This window comes from Aptenodytes patagonicus, chromosome 4, assembly GCF_965638725.1.
Source record: "Aptenodytes patagonicus chromosome 4, bAptPat1.pri.cur, whole genome shotgun sequence".
Classification (NCBI taxonomy): Eukaryota; Metazoa; Chordata; class Aves; order Sphenisciformes; family Spheniscidae; genus Aptenodytes; species Aptenodytes patagonicus.
Window position 1 is genome coordinate 68,985,620 of NC_134952.1, and position 21,743 is coordinate 69,007,362.

General features: G+C 39.0%; 1 protein-coding gene across 2 annotated transcripts in view; it reads right to left on the minus strand.

The window, feature by feature from the left end:
- The window catches only part of ARHGAP10 (Rho GTPase activating protein 10), a 153,913-nt gene that overhangs the window by 82,103 nt on the left and 50,067 nt on the right, over window positions 1-21,743 (minus strand). For both annotated transcript variants that reach the window (XM_076337093.1, XM_076337092.1), the window contains exons 4-8: window positions 14,957-15,028; window positions 11,535-11,636; window positions 8,235-8,345; window positions 6,037-6,141; window positions 1,967-2,096 (exon numbers count right to left, since the gene is read on the minus strand). In XM_076337093.1, the coding sequence (XP_076193208.1) occupies window positions 1,967-2,096; window positions 6,037-6,141; window positions 8,235-8,345; window positions 11,535-11,636; window positions 14,957-15,028 (520 nt within the window). The remainder of the gene's footprint in view (window positions 1-1,966; window positions 2,097-6,036; window positions 6,142-8,234; window positions 8,346-11,534; window positions 11,637-14,956; window positions 15,029-21,743) is intronic.

Below are 21,743 nucleotides of genomic sequence, written 5' to 3' on the forward strand. Positions count from 1 at the left end.
TGGTACAGTGCTGTGTTTTGGATTTAGGATGAGAACAATGTTGATAACACACTGATGTTTCAGTTGTTGCTAAGCAGTGCTTACACTAGTCAAGGACTCTTCAGCTTCCCATGCTCTACCGACTGAGAAGGCTGGGGGTGCACAAGAAGCTGGGAGGGGGCACTGCCAGGACAGCTGACCCCAACTGGCCAAAGGGACATTCCATACCATGTGACATCATGCTCAGTATAGAAACTGGGGGAAAGCTGGCCGGGGGGACCGCTGCTCAGGGACTGGCTGGGCATTGGTCGGCAGGTGGTGAGCAATTGTACTGTGCATCACTTGCTTTGTATATTTCTTCTTATTATAATTAATATACATGAACATGAGCCGGCAGTGTGCCCAGGTGGCCAAGAAGGCCAATGGCATCCTGGCCTGTATCAGAAATAGTGTGGCCAGTAGGAGTAGGGAAGTGATCGTGCCCCTGTACTCGGCACTGGTGAGGCCGCACCTCGAATACTGCGTTCAGTTTTGGGCCCCTCACTACAAGAAGGACGTTGAGGTGCTGGAGCGTGTCCAGAGAAGGGCAACGAGGCTGGTGAGGGGTCTGGAGAACAAGTCTTATGAGGAGCGGCTGAGGGAACTGGGGTTGTTTAGCCTGCAGAAAAGGAGGCCGAGGGGAGACCTCATCGCTCTCTACAACTACCTGAAAGGAGGTTGTAGCGAGGTGGGTGTCGGTCTCTTCTCCCAAGTAACTAGCGATAGGACGAGAGGAAATGGCCTCGAGTTGCGCCAGGGGAAGTTTAGATTGGATGTAAGGAAAAATTTCTTTACTGAAAGAGTGGTGAAACATTGGAACAGGCTGCCCAGGGAAGTGGTGGAGTCCCCATCCCTGGAGGTATTTAAAAGACGAGTAGATGAGGCACTTAGGGACATGGTTTAGTGGACATGGTGGTGTTGGTTCGACGGTTGGACTCGATGATCTTAGAGGTCTTTTCCAACCTCAATGATTCTATGATTCTATGATTACTAGTAGTAGTAGTATTTTATTTTATTTCAATTATTAAACTGTTCTTATCGCAACCCACAAGGTTTCTCACTTTTACTCTTCCGATTCTCTGCCCCATCCCACCAGGGTGGGGAGTGAGCGAGCAGCTGTGTGGGGCGCAGTTGCCAACTGAGGTTAAACCACGACACAATGTTTCCATCAAGAATGTGGTAGAGACTTCAATTTGTAAAACATTTTACAGAAGTCTTTACTTAAACAGTAATCAATTAAATATCATAAAAGTAAAATCTCTCATCAGAATAAGCAAACAAGCTTTCTATAAGGGCACACATCTAAATAATACGATTTATGCAAAATATTTAAAAAAACCCCAAAAATAAATTACTTTGCGGTCATTCCTTGAGCAGTAAGAGCTCTGCATCTTATTCTGCTTTTTTACTAGAGTGAGAAAGATTTATAATTGTTCTAAGTACTGACAGGATACAGTTTGTGCGACATGCACCTTCACAGCAAGATTTTCAACACTAGCTACCCAGCGTATAGCCTGCTTTATTTGACCCTATGATCACAATTAGGTAATGAAAGCGTATCACTGAACCAAGGAAATGACAGTCAATTCCATCATACTAAACTAGCCCAATTTTCAGAGGCTAATTTGACAACTCATGTTTGTTGTCTGACAACAAATGTTTGACAGTTCTAGGGGAGGTCATTAGTAAGGGGTTAAAAATAACATGAAATACATCCTTTGGTCAAACAAAACTTCCCTGAATTCAGTCACCTTTGCTAAGAACTGTCACACTTTCAGCACTATGCTCTTTTTATGAGCCACGGTAACACTGCTGTTAGAGACTGAACATTTACTCAGATGACTGTTTGATAAACTGTAAATTCTTTACATCTTCATGTTACCTGTAGAAATAAGACTTGCCTGTATGCACAATATGGGCACTATAGGAATACAAAAATACACCTTACTTTTTTCCTGTACATAGAGATAGCCTTCCATCGTGAAGTGATTTGCTCTTTTATGCTCCTGAGGATTTCTTCTGATCTTGTTCATGAGCTCCTCTACCTCTGACCTTGTTCCTTCAAAACGATTTCGTGTCTAAAACAAGACAGCAAAAACCCATTAGTAGAGAGAGCGGAAGAAAGACTTACTCTTCCTGGCAGACAGGGGTTATAATAATAACTTATAAAATGAGAGAATGCTTCAGGCCATTTTAGGATGGTCAGTGCACAATTTCCATATATGTTTACTCTTCAAGTCTTCTGATATTCTTCAAAATTCAAGTGTGGTTTAGATATTAGTTGTTGTAACTGTGGAAAGCACACAAAGATTGCCAGAGTAGATTTCTAAAACTATGCGCTGACCTGTTCAGAAAGAAGTTAAATACTGAGTGCAAAATTACTTTGGATTTGAAAATTCAAGTTTCCTTAGAAAAATATTACTACAGATGTTGGCTTAATTCATGAGATTCTTACTAGTTGTCAGGAAGGAGAGGATTTTCTGTGGTTATTGAGAAAAAAGTGACAGGAAGGTCACCAACAATGTATACACATTGAGACTACAGACATGCCAAATGTTTTGATCACACACAAGCAGAAGCCGGGGGGGGGGGGGGGGGGGGGGGGGAACCCAAACACCAAGTCTGGTTGATTATTATTCCTGAATGTCACTCATTCCAAAGTTTGCAAGCAGCCGCAAGAGAAATATTTATTAGAATATCAGTAAAAACAATCAGGAAGTAGCCACACCATTCACAAATTATACAATAGGACTACACAAAATAACAGAGCAGCTCACACCTGACACAAGAAACTCTTCAGTTTGGTCTGAAAAACACTGACAATTGGCCGATGAGCAAATAACAAAACCCAAAACAATCATGGTAATACCTAGTTTTCTCCACATACCCACTTGCCCAAATTGCACAAACTGAAAATATACATTTAAATTCCAAGCTGGTATTTTCCCCAGTTGGTACATGTGTTCTGAGGAGAGCACATACTTCCAGATGCATGCTTATGTGTCTTGTTGCTTTTTGAGAGCACCTTTATTTTTCTGAAAATGGATGAGCTGCTGAAAATGCTGCCTCACCCATTTTATTTTTTTCCCCAGGACAAGCATACAGTTGCATACACTGACAAATATATCACGAATATACACAAGTATCCATTCTTGGACAGACAGTTAACACTATGCTCCTGACTGGCCATCTGTACATGCAAATTCCAGTTTTATGCTTGGAAGGAGTTTATTCATGGGCACACACACAGTCCATGCAAGCTGGTCAGAGCAGCCACCCATACCCATATGTTTTATAGAGGAAAGCTGAAGATATTCTTTAGGTGATGACTAAGAACAACTGCTCTGAACCCTCCCCATATCCATCATCTCAATTTCAGGTCACATCTGCTTGCAAATTTTGGAGTTAGACCCTGCACATAAACTCATTCCCAAGGCTCCAAACAATTTTCTAAGCTCCTTTTCAAAATTTCCTAGAAGAGCTGCATTAAAAAATATACTCTGTACTCAGGATAAAGGCAAAAAAATTGATAGTGACAGACTGCTCATACCTAAACCTTCCTGTCTGAGCACTGATCACTCCGAGGTTAGATGCTTTAAATGATCCTACCAGGATCTTTGTCTTAGCTGTGCAGTGATCACAAATCCGAGTGTGTGAAATGCACCCTGGGAACGGTGGTATGGAGCACTATGGGCTCCAAAAACCTCAAGAAAATTTCTATCTCCCTTTGTGCTGTGACAAAGCTGAGCTTAACCAGGGGTCGACCACAGCCACTGCACCAGCGTGGCTATGCCTCCTCTTCCCAGGGAAGGCCAGGTTTGCTTGCAGGGAAGAAGAGCGTGGTCAAGGCTGCAAGGATCCTTGTATGGGGTTGGGCACAGAACTGAGATAACAAGAGAAAAGTCCTGGGAGCACAGGGGAATCTAGTTGGAGACGCAGGATTTTTACAAGAGAATAAGACTGTTGGAAGAATCAGCTTACTGGAGCTTGGGCTACAAGGCTGGGGGTTTGTGGTTTTCATTTTTTTTTCTTTCTTTCATTTTGGGGGGAGTGAGGGGAAGGCAGGGTCTGGGGCAGGGTGTGGAGAGGAAATCCACAGCATAATTCTCAAAGTAAAGACAACCTGAATGAAAAGGAAGGCAATTACTGCAGCTATGCTGGCAACTCTCAAATCACTATCCATATCCAGCTAGGATCTCTGTACTGAATCTTGTACCCTTCAATTTCTAATATGTCAATCCAGTGTTCTGCCAGCAGTTCAGCTGTACCACAGCCAAGCCCTAGTTCATTTTTCCTTTGAGATGTTTTATTCATCTTCAATATAGCGGAGAATGTGTCATGTCTTCTTCATGATCTTTTCAGATGCTTCCTTCTATTCTCCTCTTACCTCAGACAGTTGTTAAGCATTGCCTCCTTTCTCTCTACAGCTTTTTGAAATCCAGATCGTTCTTTCTATCTATTCATAAAACTTGAGCTGTAATGCTCAATCTTTTTTGGATTTCCTGTGGCACACTATAATACCATTCAGTCAATTGAAAATGCAGCTGTTGAGATTAGCTTGCTTTCTTATTGCTCATCACTTCTTCAGACCACTTCACTGGCTCTTTTCCATCTGTGATCTGAAATCCAGTTCTTCAAAACTGTATCATAGCTTCCCTCTCACGTTTCATTTCTTACTCGTCTTGCATTAGCTCTATCCACTGCAGCTCGTGCTGCTCCTCATTCTGTTAAGCTAAGCACACAGAAGAAGCAAGTCTGTCCTGAAATTTGCTCCAGAAGCACTAATTTCTGCCATGGAAGTCTGCTTATGAAGTTACCACTACATAGTTCCCCTACCCAAACCAAGCAACAGCTCAAAAGGAAACTTGAGACTTAAACGTATGGGAAGAAAGTTAAAGGAATGGTATCATGACACATGAATCATGTGACAATGTATTACAGCAACCGTAATCCTCTCTTCCGCCTTTCCGTCTCCCTGCTATTGCCTGCTAGTTAAGCCATTTCTAAAAACAGGTTGCAACCTCTAAGAAGTAGTTTCTCTGTCTTAATTCCAGATGCCCTTAGAGGTCAACAAACAGATGCACCATCATTAATTGCTTGTTTGCAGTAAGGTACCTGGTTTGTTCCCTACCAACAAGCCTCTGGCACATCCAAGTTCCTCTGAGCGAGTTTTATTCTTCAACAAATCTCAAGGAAGCAAACAGACCATCTGACGAGTGGTCAGTCCCATTGCTTCAGCCTGTCACCTTGCTTGCTACTCTCCCAGTCCTGAGCAGATCATGCTGAGCGTGAGGTGTTGGTGTGAGGGTACACTAACTAGTGGTGGGCCGGGCCCCGGTTAGCCTGCCCTTGAAGGAACACACTGTTTTGTCAAATACGCCATGGGTGCTAACACCAAGTCTCCTTACACAGTTCTGCACCCCAAACCAACAGGGATGGTCTTGCCTGAAAGGGCTGCTTCAAGACAAACAGAAACTTCAAGTCACACTGCTGGCAGAGATGCCAAAAACAATGCTGATAAGCCCAGCTGTTTTTCTTTCTTTTTCTTAGTTACAGATAATGTAGTCCCATCAAGCAATGACCCTCAGACATGACCACCACATACTCGATTTCAAACACACCTAAAACACTGAGAACCTTGGCATTTCATTATTCCTCCTCTGAATTCTTCAGTGTTGTATGTATTTTAACAGACTTCATTCATTTTTAAACTCTTTCATGATAATCCTTGTGTTATGTCTCTATAAAAAACTGGAAAAAGGAGTGGGGGCCTTTTACCTGGTGTTTGTTTTTAGAGGAGTATTAGAAATGACGAAATAAGAACTCACTGGAATTAGCGATGATTTGTTCAGCGATGTGGTTGGTTAGCCAGGAGATGGCACTATATCCCCAAAGTTCACAGGCAATGCACTAACACCGAGGAAAGTATTGGCAATACAGATACTGTATATACAGTAACTTAAGTGTGCCATTTTATTTTAAAAATTAGAAAAGGCATAGATATCAATCTCAACTTACATTTTGTATATTTATCTGCAGGGCCATTTTGTAATGATTGAAGTCTTTAGCAAGTTCATATCCCTGATGATAGAAAGTGAACAAACCCTGAAAAAATGATAGTACCTGAAATACAAACAAAAGACTTGTTAGAATGAAAAACTCCATTTACCAGAATATGATTGATCTTTCCAAAAAAGGCTACGTGCAGCAGAGATGATAAAATCATTATTTTTAAACAAATTTTCACTAATGCCTGCAATTTATGAATAACTGTTTAGATCCAAATGATGGGCTATGTATATAGACATTTTTGGGTGGTCCCTGTCTCTGGAATTTCACAGCTGATCTCTACTTTAAATTTGACCATAGGCAACATATATTGCCTATCTCCCAAACTTTCCTATGTAATGTTTTCCTACAGCTGCTCTGATACCACTGATGTCTGGAATAAGTATCTGCCCACAAGAAGGTAATGATCATTCTGTCTTTTAGTCACAATTTCCCTGGTCATTCCCCTCCCTGCTAATGACCACGTTGAGATGACTCACAACAGAGTCAACTGGTTTGTTCAAAGAAGGAAGCTCTCCCTCCAGTAACTTTACCCATCACTGCTTTTTCTATGCAGATCTGATCCCCTATCAGAACCAGCAAATGATCCATTGCAGTTTCTGACTTCAGTATTTCAATTTAAAAGAATGAACGAGTTATACTATATTGGAAACAGGGTGAGGTGCAGCACTGCCTACCTCTCCTGCTTGGTTCAGGTTGTTGGAAAGAAGTGAGTGACACAGGAAAGAACAACTCTCCTTATTAAAGAGAACAAACCAAAGAACATACTAAATAAAGTCTGAAGTCATATGCAAATAAACCATTTTCAAAAATGCAAAAACCACATAAATTTGAAGAATTATGAAGGTGAAAGGGGGTAAGAATTTGGTACTAAATAATTTCAGTTTACTACCCTAGTGAAAACTTTAAATACAAATTGAGCATCATAAAGTTCAGCGCCATCCAGAGGGAGCTTTCAGAACAGAGAAAGGGACATGTTTCAAAAACATAATTTGAAGATTCACTACTCTAGTCTGGCTCTGAGGAAACTTCAAATGGTTTGAAACACAAGAACTGAATCCAAAACTAGGATTTAATAAAAAAAAAATCAAAAACTAGAAAGTTTTTTAAAAAAACCCAACATGAAACACATCAACAACAAAAAAAATCCCACAAAACTATTTTTCACAACATCTTCCCATTCCTTGAACAATACTAATATATTTAAAGCAATTTATTCCCACATAAGGATTTTAGCAATTTTTTCATACAGGAATAAGCTACATTAAAATATACAGCTCTCATTAACTCCATAATGACCAACTACTTTGATTAAGGTCATTTGGGACTTTTTTTCATTATTACATTAAAATAATTGTATCAGAATAAAAGGACAGACTTGGCCCAAAAACACAGACTTCAGAGCGGGAGTGAATGGAAGTCACTTCTACAATCCATCCTCCCTTTATCTCAGTATTACACTTACTGTTCTCTTGTTGTTTCATAAAGTTGCATTTATACTACGAAGCTAATGCACATTTGAGAAAATTTTAGAATAAGCTCTTCTCAGAGATTTAAGTAAGTCTGGTCAGTACATGTATGATTTTCACTGAAATTCAGTGGAACCCCTTGATTTCTGCACAGATTCAACTGCAATTGAAATCAAACATATCAGAGTACCTGATAAGGAGCTTTTTAGCCAGCAGCACCCTCTTAATTAATTTATATCTGCACTTCTTCACTAACAGGCCTCTAAGTGCAACCTTCATATTGAAAATGAAATTCCTTACATTAGTCAGGAATAACATTTCAGTGGTTAAAAAAAACAAATGCAAAAAGTCTGACCCCAACATCGTCTTCCTGAATCCTGTATTCTAACTCACACCACAAATCGAGGCTTTTGCAATACAGCACAAGGTTTCACACATTTTCTGAAAATCAACATCAATGGATCCAAATCAACTTAATTACCAAGGTAAGCTTTGAGATGCCTGGTTAAGTGTATCTGTACTAGGAATTTGCAGAGATGTAACAAGAGGGCTTGAAATTGTTAAGTCACACAATTGCATACATTTTCCGAGAAAACAGAGCTCCTTGACTTTTGCCCAATTGCATTCCTTCTGTGTCCCTTATGAATGACAGGGTAGGCTGAATTCACTGGTACTTACAGGCTCCACACACTCAAATTTCTTCCGCTCCTGTATCTCTTGCAACTTGCATACGTACTCGAGGGACAGCTCATAGAAGTGTTTTCTGTTCTGCTCCACCTGGTTATCTGCCTGCACACAGAATACAGCTAATGAAGTTTCAAAGACATTTGAAACATAGCATACAAGTGGCAAGCGATAAGATAATTTTCTCCAGACTGGGATTTGTTCCTTTACAACACAGCTCATTCATTTACTTTTAAATGGCAGCAGAAATTCCCTTTTACTAGATAACGTATGTTGTTTTGAATCATGAGGCTAAATTTTTAGAAACATTTCAGTAACACCTCTTCAAGCTTCTTTTCTATGGAATCCAAGCCAAATACATCAGAGCAAGTACTTGTGCACTGCTTTAATAGCATTGAAAAGGTGCCTGCCCAAACACAGAGAGGAGGCGAGCAGTGTCTTCCATTAGAAAAGGGGGAAATCATCTCTCCAGATAAACTAAGGAAAAAACCCGCTATTGTTGAAAACCACATTGCAAGCTTTACTCTATAACCCAAATAGCTGATATAAATAGCCAGAATGCTATTGTACCCATCCCACGCCTGTGCCCACTCTGACTGGCAAGAAAAGCCATTTTAAAAAGTTCACTTACTGGTAAGACACTTCACAAGTTTCCACAGACCATCAAATATTTAAAAATGCAGCCTTATTAGCTGCAGCTGATTTTTAGCTTAGCTTTACTGGAATGCCAACACCATATTGATGGTGAACAGTTATATTTTAGATGCCATTCATTTGTACATAAATATTCAACTTTCTAGCATATATGTATTATTTCATTAAGTTACTATTTAAGGTACATGTGCCCTCATTAAACTATAAAACTTCAAGAACTGGGTAACGGAAACCTTTATTAAAATACATTAAAGAAAGGCTACAAAGGGATACTCTAAGTGATTAACACTTAGTCTTTGCTCATGTGATAATACCAAACGCTTCTACACTAAATTACAAAAGGGAATGGAGAAAGGGTTAGGTGAAAGGACCAGACTTACTATCATACACTCCCTCTTAAATACAGAGACTATATCCTTCAGGCAGAACAGTAACTGCTATGCTTTAAGAGGATAAGTCAAATTAGCTTTAAGACAGCTTTGCCTTAAGATGTGCTTTGCTTTGCTGCTCTGTGCTAGAAATCTGTCAGCAGCTAAAGGGGCATAACAAAAAATGCCATTAAAAAAATAAAGCACTGATACGCACATCAGTAAGAAAACACGTTTCAAAAAGCCAAGCCATTTCAATGCATCCTATAAACCATGCAACATAGGAATTGTTTGAGTTGTCAGCAAAGCTTCTAATGATATATACGTGTACTGAAGGGTAGCCATAGAAAAAGACTATGAAGTGGGTCTACTAGGACATCTGGCTAATCGATAGTAAGACTGCCCTATATACACCAAAGCCCCACGTAAGCCTGTTTCTCTCTCTCTTCTTTGTTTTTCAGTTGTTTATTGTTTTGGTTGTTTCCTGCTCCCTCCCCCAAGAATACAATACCCAACACAGCCATTTTATTAATTCCTCTCAATTCCCCTGTAAATAAATTACATCTCTCCTCAGTTTTTTGAGACATGAGTCTCCCCGTGTACCCAGCAAGTTTGCTCACTGTTGCTTTGTACTTTGTGTACTGCTGAAGAAATACAGAAATAAGACACACACCATGCCTCAGTGAAATTTCAGGAATATCCCTCCACTAAGAGAATCAAAGGCTATATTAATGTAAGACACACTCTACAACATGGCATGTCTTTCATCAAATTTTTGTCAAATTTATACCTGCATCCTTTATTTACTCCAGCCAGGAACTGACGCAACTAGCCATGTATAATGCTAAATTAGGAAGCTCCCGTGCAATTATATACATCTATTTTTTAAGCTTGTGCAAGAAAGTTTTTCCTGTTTAGCACTCTGACAACATGCTACAAGTCCTTTTGTGGTTTTTTTTAATTGCTTATCATTTATAGTCCAAAATTAAATGCACAAATGAAAGAGCTTGACTGAAGAATTTCAGAATTTTTGTTCATGAAACTTTGAAGGACATTTAAAGCAAATCTATTTGCTTATTCTAGTCTTCACACATGCTTTAAAACTTCAGGCTATATTTGATACAGCTTCAAAATGCCTCTTGCAGGCATTTTGTATTTTTCCATTGAGGTTAGGTCTCATTTCAGCCTTTGAAATATGGTTCTCAGTATCATCAAGTAAGAGATCATAATTAATACTTTTTCATTTTTTCTGCATCAAGTTCTTCAGCAGCTGATCAATTTGATAGAAGTACAGGTCCTGACACACAAGCAATGCCTATTACCTTCACTGGGACAACTCAACTCCCCAAAAGACGCTTGTTTATGCATATGAGGGCCTATGTTGCAAATACAGTATGGAGAAGTAACATCCTAGTGAAATTTGAGAACAATCCGAGTTCTCAAGTTCACAGCTAACTTGCCAGTTACATTAACCATTTTTTATGAAAGACAGCATAGACTATTTGGGGTGGAGTAAAGAGCAGGGAGAAGAGTTATCTCTGAGGAAAACATGAAGTGTTTAATGATACAAGGCATTCATAGACTAAGCATTAATAATTCTGACACAATTACATTTCTCTGAAAAAAAAAATTCTTCTGCCTACAGCAAGTCTCTGCAAGATGTCTCTGCTATCTTCTCACGTACTATTTGCTGTGGCTCCAGAAATAAAAGCTATTACAAATAAGGATGATGATAATAAACCCACAGGGACAGAAGGAATGCCAGGCAAAACAGATCTGTTTCTAAGTTATAAATTGTCAACAAACTTTTCTGTAGCATTACTTGAAAAAAATAGATCTTCAAAACATGAGAAGGAAAAAAAAAAAGCACAAAAACACTTCTTTCAGGAATGTAAGTCTTGCTGTACTTTGCATTAAGCATTAACACAGGACATTTCGTTAATATATACAATGCAATGCAAATTACATATATAGTAAAGTCTCACAAGAAATGCAGAGTTTTTCACGATATACTTGCACTTTTCTATTCCCTTAACTATATAAAAATTTAGTGTGATGTTCAGTACCTCACACACACGTCAGGTAAAGCCCTCATTCAGAAAATGGTAGGGGTACATCACTAAGTTCAGCAAATATTGATTTTCTCACCAAACTTTCCAGTTGACAGAAATTTTCCTTTTAACACTATGAATGCTGGTTTTGCATTTGCATAAAATATATTTACCTATTGAAAAGCCTGTAGCTTGCATAAAAAAAAGAGAGGCAACAATACCTCTTGTAATTGTAGCTCTTTCTTCTTAGCTGATAAATTCAAATGCTTTTCTAACAAACTGTAGTTCTTCTCTGTCTCTTTATCAAACTTCTTCTTTTCCTCCTAGACACAGAAACAAAGTAACATTAATTTTTATATAAAAATGTAAGAAAAGCCGCCTCCTTTCTTCTTTAAAATCCTACTTAATCAGAAACAAAGAGAAACAAACTATCATAGCTCTAATAACTAAGGAAAAGTATGTTTCCAACTCATTTTTTAAATTAATTTAAAGGCTAACTTGAAATGAAATCCCATTGCATCGTTATGGTGAAGTTTATCACATGAATGCTTACATCTTCTAAGTTAAAAAAGCCAAAAAAACCACCTCTTCTTGATTTATTGCATTTTTCATTATTTTCAGGGATCATCCACATCATCTCGGTCTTGAATAGAGGACTTCAAGGGAAATATCAGTTTCACAGAAAGTTCTTTTTTTAATAATTGACATGGGAAAAGCGTAAAAACATCATTTGAGTAAGTTCCAACAGTTTCACAGTTCAAAACCCAAAAGCGAATACATCTCCATATTCCTTAGGATTTCTTTATTTTAAAGCCATACAAAGACCTCTGTGCTGAATTCCTGCTTCTACCAGACTGTTGTTGTGCCCGTGGGGGGGAAAAAAACAAAGGACTTTTTAAAGTAAAGAAGAATCTCCATAAAACATAAAATCATGCTAACAAAAGAGAATCTTTCACAGACACATGAATATGATTTGCATGTGCAAAACCATTTCTCTGACTATCAAAAGCAATATATTGTAAAAGGGACAGCTATTAACTGTTTCTAGGAAATCTGAGTTCTTGGATCTAATTTAGCAGAAGACACTGTAAAACAACCCTTTCATTTCCTCAGTTCTAGTTTCTTAGCTCTGTGTGTTATGACAGAAATCAGTATTGATTAAATTAACCAACCAGTCTTGAAGCTATTTTTAGTATAACTAATTGCAGTTGAAAATAACCTAAAATAAGTAAAATCAAATATTAAATTACATCTTCAAGAACTGGCAGATTTATTCATCAGAAAGAAAACAGTTCAATTAAAATATTTTTCCATCATCTGTCAATTTGGAATTTGATTTAAATGTATAATAACCAACATACTAGTTAGACTCTACAGACATACTTGCTCATTTTTTTCTCTTAACCTTTCATTTCTAATAAGTAATACTATATATGTTATACACGTTTTTGTTCTCTGAACGACTGTATTCTGAAGATGGCATCTATTAAAGAGGGGATCTAAGCTGTTTAGGATTGCTTCTCAGCCAGGAATTTTACCAAAAATGCCAGTTTTTTTCTTTGTTATGAGTCTAAAAACTTCCTTTAAAAAAGCAGCCACGATATTCCTTACCAACTGAGAAACATTAAGATATGCATATGGTATTAGTGTGATTAGAGGTAACATATTAGTGTATGGGAAATGGGGGGGGCGGAAATCTTTGTGTTTATAGTAGCAAAATTTCCATGGATCTGGTCAACACTTGAGGGCTGCCAGAAAAAGAAAGAGCTATTGACTTCTAAATAGGCAAAGCCAGAAACTTTACACATGTAGTTTGGGATTAGAGCAGCAACATCTCTTACTAAGGGGTAATTCAATAAGGGTTTCAGCTGCCAGCACTATGGAGCTAAACTTTTTTTTTATTTTCTTTTTCTTCTTAAGCCTAACTCAGACCATTTCATCAGCAGGGCATGTAAGATACAGGAAAATCTGAGGCAGCAGATTCAACATTTATTTTGTAATGGTAGAGAGTAAATTTTTCCTAAAGCAAATACTACACAATGTTCCAGATATATTTCACTACTAGATGCCATAACTTGGTTTTCAGAGCTAAGCGGTATTATATTTCCAGTGTCAGTACTTTTGATTATATTGAATAAATATTGAGTTACGAATATTCAAAGAGTTAAATATTTTTAGAGGATTTTTATTTAAGTGTTACACAGTTATGCAAGACTGTTCTATTTAAGGTCACTGAGAATTCTGTCCAAAAAAAAAAAAGGCTAAATCACAAGTAAGAGCTTCAACTTCACAGAAACAGTATGCAGGGAGACAAGAGGGAAGAAACATCCATCCAAATAAAACGCGAGATGTAGGCTGTGTGAATGTGACTTGTCATGTTAGAAACATCGGGGACAGAATTCTGACTAGTAAATGAGTGAAGATTATGAGATAATTTAAAGGATTAGGAGTTCTCACCCCAAAAATGGCAATGTTCTTTAACACCAAAAATACTGTTGAAATAATCCATTTGTAACAGCTGCTTCTATGACAATAGGTTACATTTAGAATTAATTCTCTTTTTCCTCAGAAGACTCCCTATATTAGAGACCAAGTTTTTATTGTATGTTGGTTGGGATGTCTGATGTACTTCTCAGAAGTCCATAAAATTACACAAAGCTCATTGTACTATTGAACTGTAATGATTTATGATCAACAGAGCATTTTCCATTCACGAACACTGAAATCATATTCAGAACGTTAATCATTCTTGATAAAGTCAAAATGTATAACACTCATAATTGAAACATTACCTTAGCTATTAAATATTACTGCTGATGAAGTCATGATATTATAAAATACAACATCTGCAGAGTGGTGGTTTAAAAATGTATGAATTAAGTTTTTCAACAGAAAACTCTGTCAAATAGCTGGTTTTCTTTCCTTTTTTTTTTTTTTAATAAGCATTTAAATTTCTCACTGGAAGAAGGAAGGTAGACAGGTACAAAGAGGTAAAACTTCTCCTTGCTACTTTTATCCAAAGCTAGTCTGTATTTAATATACGAAGTTTACTTTGCCTTTTTTTTTTTTTTAATATACACAACATAGTAACAATCTTTAAAAAAAATTACTGAACGCTTTCACCAAAACAAAAAAAAATACTTCAAATGAGATCCTGTCTTTAGCCTCTCCATCTCTATTTTCTTCCACTCATACAGAGGCAATGTGATACTTATTTGAAACAAAAAGTAAAACAAAGGCAATTTTCACTTTGCGGGTTCTAAAAATACGGTTGAAAGCATATGGAAGACCTCCTTTGGGTAGTTAGTATTTTTCAGCCTTTGATTGTGCAACTGGAAGCAAATACAAAGCAGAACAGGGTTACCCATTAGGAAGGAGGGCAGGCTGTTAGCAGGACTGCTCCTATTCCAGACACCAGAGATAAGGGAGGGGGAGGAGAGAAGGAAGGGAAAAGACACATTCTTCTCTTCTTGAAGCATAGTTTCCATTTGTTTCTGAAGCAAGGTTTCAAAGGAGAGGAAAAAAAAGTGTGAATACATGAAATATAAACAACAGTATCTCTCTGCCAAATACATGTCATTACTGCAATGCAATCCAAGCAGAGAAATTAAACAAACTTTATTAAAGGCAATGAGGGACAAACCTTTACAGCTCCTAGCTGCTCTTTTCTAAATCTTTCCAAAGGTTTGATCAGAGTTTCAGTAACACTGAGTGCCTAAAGAAAAAAAAGCATGGGTTAGGTTTCTGTAGCCGGACTGACAAGTCACTTCAGCATCAGCAATAAAAAGAAAAAAGCAAGCAAGTTCTGCAGTAAAATAAAGGAGAAGCATGCAAGTTACGAGTCTTAAGTCCTAACTCAAAAAAATCACATCTCTGAGTTCATTCAAGCTTTCAAACTTTCTATCCCTTATTTCAATCCACTGTCAGGAATATCAAATCTGAAACAAATGCAGAAATTGCAGAGATTTACAGGCTGCAGCCAAACTGCAACCGCTTTACTTGTGCCAGTCTTGCAGATCAGGTTAACGGACTCAGTGACTGAACACCTGAATGAGACACAGGACAAATGACTTTCATTTGGGGACACACAAATTTCTGCAACAAGAAACACTACAAACAGCTGCAGAATGGACTACTGAATAGCAAATAATAAGCTTTTAACACACAGCTAAAGCCATTAGGCATTGAGAGAGAGAGAGAGATATTTCCAAATATTTACATTTAATTACACTAAGAAAACCTTAAGTTAACCTAAGTTGTAAAATCAAGAGGTGTAAAGTTAAGAAACAAGAGGTTTAGTTGGCTGGGTGAGCAGCCACCAGTGCACTTATGATAAACAGCCTGATAGCCATACTAAAGAGAAACAAAAAGGACACAATATGCCGTTTTAAGACAGAAAACTGTAGCTTATTAGATCTGGACAGCAAACAGTTTCCAGTTCACATGAAATTTCACCAGAGATGGAGCGAGGTTGGGTTTGGTTTTGGTGCAAACAAGACAAAATTTTAAAAATATTTGAAATTTCAGCAAAGGTTGGAATTCTTGAACACAACAGCAGCACGGAAAAGATGACAAGAGCGTCGGAGGTGTGGAGGAGCAGGTGGGATTCTTTCAGTCTCAGCTCTAAGGCAGACCCACAGAGTAAATTGTGCTCAGCACTGGGCTTATCACAGCCTCAGGGCTGAGCTGCCAGAAGTCCAGGCAGAGCTCCCTGGAAGCCCACCGTAGATACAACAGAAGGCTTCCTCTCTCCCCTCCTCCCACCACACCCCACGACCGCGCTTCAAATGTGAAAAGTTTCAGATAAAACATTGCAGGCTTAAACCAGCCTTCTGGAACTTCTGAAAAGCTCTTATCATAAACCACAAGAGGGATGTATTAGAGATCTGGCACAACACAAATCTGAATAGCACTGTCTGCTCCCACCCACCCCCAGAGCCACGCAGGGATTACTGTGGGAGTCACCCTGCCAATTCACTGTAACCAGAGCAACCCAGATTTTTTAACAGCCACGGCAGCATGCTAACTTATGTAGCTAATTGGAAACCCAAATATCTGGCAAGTCTGGGCCAAACTGCATGTTGCACAGTCATCCATACAACAGACAATTCCTAACTTCAGAGCACTTGTTCTCGTGGCCCAAACATTTTTTTTTTCCTACATCCATTTCCTGATTTTGTCAAAAACACTTAAAGCACCCTTCAGTGCACCCTTGGTGGGAGCAAAAGAAAAAGGAAATCTGACAATTTTGTCTTCCAAAAGTGTATAGCAGCAGCAGGCTAACCACAACACAGGAGACCCTTGTGTCGAGCTGGAGGGTGGGGGAAGGACAACAGAGCAACTTCTGCCACGTCTCCAGCCCAGCAAAGACAGATCCTGAAGAGTTCATCCCAAGGCTTTGGGAATGGTCTTGGCAGCTGGAGAACCATTCGTTCCCTGAGCTGCTTCCGCTTCCACTGAAAGAGAGCCAGGGCAGTCAAATGCCCCAAACAGGAGCTGAACTGTGGTTCTAGGAAGGATTTAGCCCACGGGGCAGCCTGTGCACATACATCCTAACTACTCAAGCAGTTACCAGTTACCCAGTCTCCAGGGCAGTTTTTAGGATACTCAGATTTTTCAAATTTTGTCAGGCTCCCAAAACTTTGCTGGAAATTCTTAGGGGCTGAAAGTAAACAGCAATTTGGATTTATAATTGGATCAAGCACTAGAAGCAGTTTCCTGGGACACAGCAGAAGCGCCTGAGGACTGAAGGATCTCTCTTTGCTGATCGCAAGCATTCTCAAAAGTCAGAGTGGAGAACTGCTCGTGGAAATCACAGAATAGTCCTTCTATATTGGAAAACTTTAAGAAGTTTAAATTGTTTCTGCCAGTTTCCTCTATACTGACAAAGTGAGGGAGAAAGCTATGAGGCCTCCTCAGAGCAAAACTCAGAGAGGATGATGCTAGCTGCCAGGATGTAAGAGCACTATGGTTAGTGTAATCACTTAAAAGCATTTAAAGGTAGCAACTGAGCAGTTAAATGGTCAGCTTAAAAATAAATATCTAATGACAAGTTACTTACTAGTTGATTGAACTTTTACACAAAAAAAGTGAAACATAAGATCAACAGACAGTGAATATGCTGAACATGGAGTCCGAGTCAAAGAAAACCATAGCACCTTGATGTAACAGAAAGAAAAAAAAAAAAAGAAAAGAAAAAAAACCCCACACGCAGAAAAGGCTGCGGTTTATAAACCAGCAAGGCTGGCTGCAAATCACTTGGTCTGCTACACTCCTGTGCAGCATTAGCCATGGGAACCGCTACAGGAATTTGTTTGAAGCAGAAAATAATCTTTAAATCAAAATGGGATGTTCCCTCAGCGACTGCCAACAGAGATTCCACTGCCGCCGGCGGTATGATATGCCAGTAACGCTTTCATTAAAAGAAAAACAAGCCTCCCCTCCTTCCAAAAAAGTCGTTTCTCATTTTGCAAAACTTAAACTTTTGTTAACAGATGCCTCTTCAGCAGAATTTTGCCTGTGATAGTGTTATTTATTTGTCACCCCCTTTGCTTTCTGTGCCTGGGTTAAACAGCGGGGCTTTTGAGCATCTCTTGGTGAAGTGGGACTTTGTATGTCTTTGGTCATTCTCATGGAGCTTCATATCAGGCCCATACATAAAAATATAAAAAGAATATTTCCTTCTCACTGAAATAAGCATGTATGTGAGTTTATATGTTTATAAACAGAAACTGTCAACCAAGACATGACTGGTAAATTTAACAGTGAATTACAGAGCTGTTCTTCTGACTGGCAGAAATAAAAACTAAGTTCATAATTAAAATATGCACAATACTAGATTAAATAGGGAGGCATTCACACCGTTTTCCAGTACTTAGAATTCAGTGCTTGTCATGAAAAGCTACAAAAAGATGTGTACTTTTTTACTGCTACTCATTGTTAACTTAGTTTATTTATAACTTGGGAACTCAAAACACTTTTTTTCTTTTTTTTTTTTTTAACATGGATAACAGATCAGTAGAAAAAAAAAAAGTAAAATTCTCCCAGTATAAGGAAATAAGCTAAGGATGGCTTGAATAGATTTGTCATTATCACTTGCACCTTCCTTAAGAAGTAGGACCAAGTTAAAATGTAAAATTTCCAAGAAAAGTTATATTAGGCATTTAAGTTAAATATTCACTAATATGAAGTTACATGTTCCTTCCTCTTTCAACTTCTGTCTTGACTCTTAAATTAATTTTCATCCCTCTACTCCTCTAATCCTGGCAGATTATGATGATAGGAATGTGCTATTTAAAGGGCACAAAAAAATTCCTTTTTTTTCTTTATCTCTCTCTTCTATCCAAAGCTACTTGAAAGGAATATATACACAATTTTAAAATCTGGCAGGCAAACTATGGTAAGTCATAAGTTAATCGATATAAAGAGGTCATGTCTCAGGTAACAGTGTCTTAACCAGCTTTATGAATGTCAAAGGATCAAGAATGCTTTAAGAAATGTTTAACCCGATGGGCACACGTGCCTCGGGCAGACAGTCTGAAACTGCCTACGCCACTCCTGTTCTGTTTGCTGCACCTGTGGAAAGGTCAAAGAATTAACTTAACTGGAACATAAACCTGGCAATAGCAGTAAAAAAAAAACATCATTGCCATCATCATCTCAGAAGATCACTGTACCCAACATTTCCAACAACACCTTAAAGCAGGCTTTCAGCTTTGTGTATACCTCCTAATTTCAGATGCTTTTACAAAACTCCACCTGCTCAGGCAGAGAAGTTGTACAGAATGATAATCCCAACTTCTCCAGCTTGGCATTTTTCAAAAGAATTAAGTAACAGGTTGCAGATTAAGGGGCCCAAACCAACATTTCCTAGAGCAGCCCACAAAGGCACAAACTAAATCCATTAGCAAGTGCATTTACAGCTGCTTGCTACTTCATCAGTCAAGTCAACAAGATCCAACAGGTAACTTACCAGTCAGTGCCAGTCCACAAGATGACCCCATTTAGCCTGTCACTTCTTCCCTTCTCAGAGAAGGTGGGAGTATAGCTGTTTAGGGAGAAACTGCTTCCCCAAACACCTCCTCCTATGCACTGTAACCTGACAGACAGCACCATCCACCAGCATTCAATGCTCCTCATGCTTTCTCACCCTCCTGCAGTAGGCAGGAGTGGTCTGTCTAAGTTCTCACTCCCCTTGAGGGCACAACCAGGCTTGTCTTGCAGAGGAGGAAGGCTGCTTGCGTGGGCTGTAAAGGAGTATCAACCCACAAGAGGTGTCCCAGAAGCTCAGTCCAGCCCCTGTGGCTACAAAGGCTAGACCAACCTAAGTTAATCAAAATTTGTTTTGCTTATTAGACAAACGCAGCAATGGCCTCCCAGTTTTCATCTTAAAAATGTCCTTAGACCTCAGCCTTTACTGGAAGAACTGGAAATTACACATTGCTCATCAATAACTCTGGTGGCACGGTAAATATGTACACTGACTCTGCTCCATTCTGAATCTAAGCATTCTCCCATACAAGACGGGTTTACCGAGAACGCAAGAAACAAACAAAAAAAAAGCCATGAACATACACCTTGCTGCAGACCGCACAGCAACACAGGAGTGCCGAGTTCCCAACTGTCATCCCAGGAACTGGAATGCAGATTAGATGCCAAACAGAAAAGAGGGTTTTAAGTTTTCCAGTGCACCGACTGGAAAGATTTATTTGTAGACAGGGACAGGATTGTTTCTCCCCTCAACAAAGCAAAGAGGGAAGCTGCCAGTCAGTAGGGCAGAGCTCATGAAACTGAGCAAGTGTCAACGAAACCAGATCTGGGAAGGAAGTTTTGCCCTACTCAGTGCAACAGAGAACACGGAAAGGAAGACATACCTAGCAGTGATTCAAGAACAAAGTAGTTAACACTGCTGCTAAATAAAGAAATTTACTTTCTAATAAAGAAATTTACTACCTACAGCTGCTCTTCTGCTTACAGAGGATATAGCTCTTCTGTGTTTTTCCTATGAAACTGCAACATTCAGCCTAATAAAAAAGCTGATTCCGATACCTCCAATGTTGGGGGAGAGAGGAATTTTTTTTTTTTCCCCTCCAAAAAGCTTCCCGGCTTCGCATAGTGATTTGTTACTGAAATTTCTCAAAGCATTAAGATCTATGCCTGAAACCCTGTATTATGTAACTTTGCAGATACAGTTCCACTACTGAGGACATCAGATGTTACTTGCGCAGCCTTAATCTCTATTCTTTCTTTTCCCATGAGAACATGGTTTACTCTTCCAGTTACACGAATGTGCTCCCAGTTAGTTGCACAGCCAACTCTCCTGCCAGTATGCCCTGCAGATAGAGTGGCATATCTCTCTAACCACGTCTCAGCACTGGTTTTGCGTTTAACTGGAGCACTGATGATTGCAGCCAGTGCAACCCACACCCAAAACTGGTTTGTTTGTTTTCAAATGCAAGTTTTCTTCTTGTAAAAGTGTCTGGATTTTCTCACTGCTCTAGAGCTTTCCCTGTAGCTTTACAATCTTAAATAATGAAAGACCCTCAGCCACACATTGGGACTACAAACATGGGTGTTTGAGTTTTTTGGTTTTTAGAAGGACTGGAGTCTATAGACTAACAGATTTTTAAGGGGGTCTCATAATGCTTGTGTGTCTTTGCATGTGTGCAGAAGCTATAAAAAAGAAGTGACGTCCGTTCCTCTGGGTTCATTTGCTGTGGAGGAAGCCATCTGGTAAGAAAAGAGTCAGGCAGACAGATATATCTGTCTTGGATACCATTGTACATTTCTGAGATGCCAGGAGGCACCTGTAACAAAACAAATCACCTTCCTCTCAGGTATCCCAGAAAACTACCCCCGGGGTTTGGTAAGACGACAACAACTTTCTCAAATTGTTCCAGGGGGAATTTCCTAGACCACTGGTCCACCGCCCCACAAGCCGCAATGCAGGCAGACTCCTGTGCTTTGCACCTTCTAGCTCTTTTAAAAGCAGCAGCCTTGGCTTACAGAGAACATACTAGCAGGACTCCTGAGTCCCCCCCTTCTAGCCAAAGCTTATTTCCTGTTCAGTGGAAGTTTATGAAGGATCTAAATGACAGACAGCTAAAAATGCCTCCTATGACCTATCTGCTATGCTGTGCTGTGCTCTGCTCCGAAAGACTGTTTGCATTGATTCACTTGCCATGAAACTGCTGGCCTCAAAAATTAATTGGTATCATAAGCAGACAATACAAACAATAAATTCTTTCATTTTTTTTAAGAAAGAGAATTAAATTAAGACAGGAGTTTTTAGTAAACATTACTTACTAAAAACTATTTAATAGTCCTGCCTTTTGAATAAGTTCATTCTTATGAAATACATTCCACTATAAACAGAAAAATACTACAAAATCATAAACAAAACAAACAGGAAAAGCAATAGAGAGAGACAG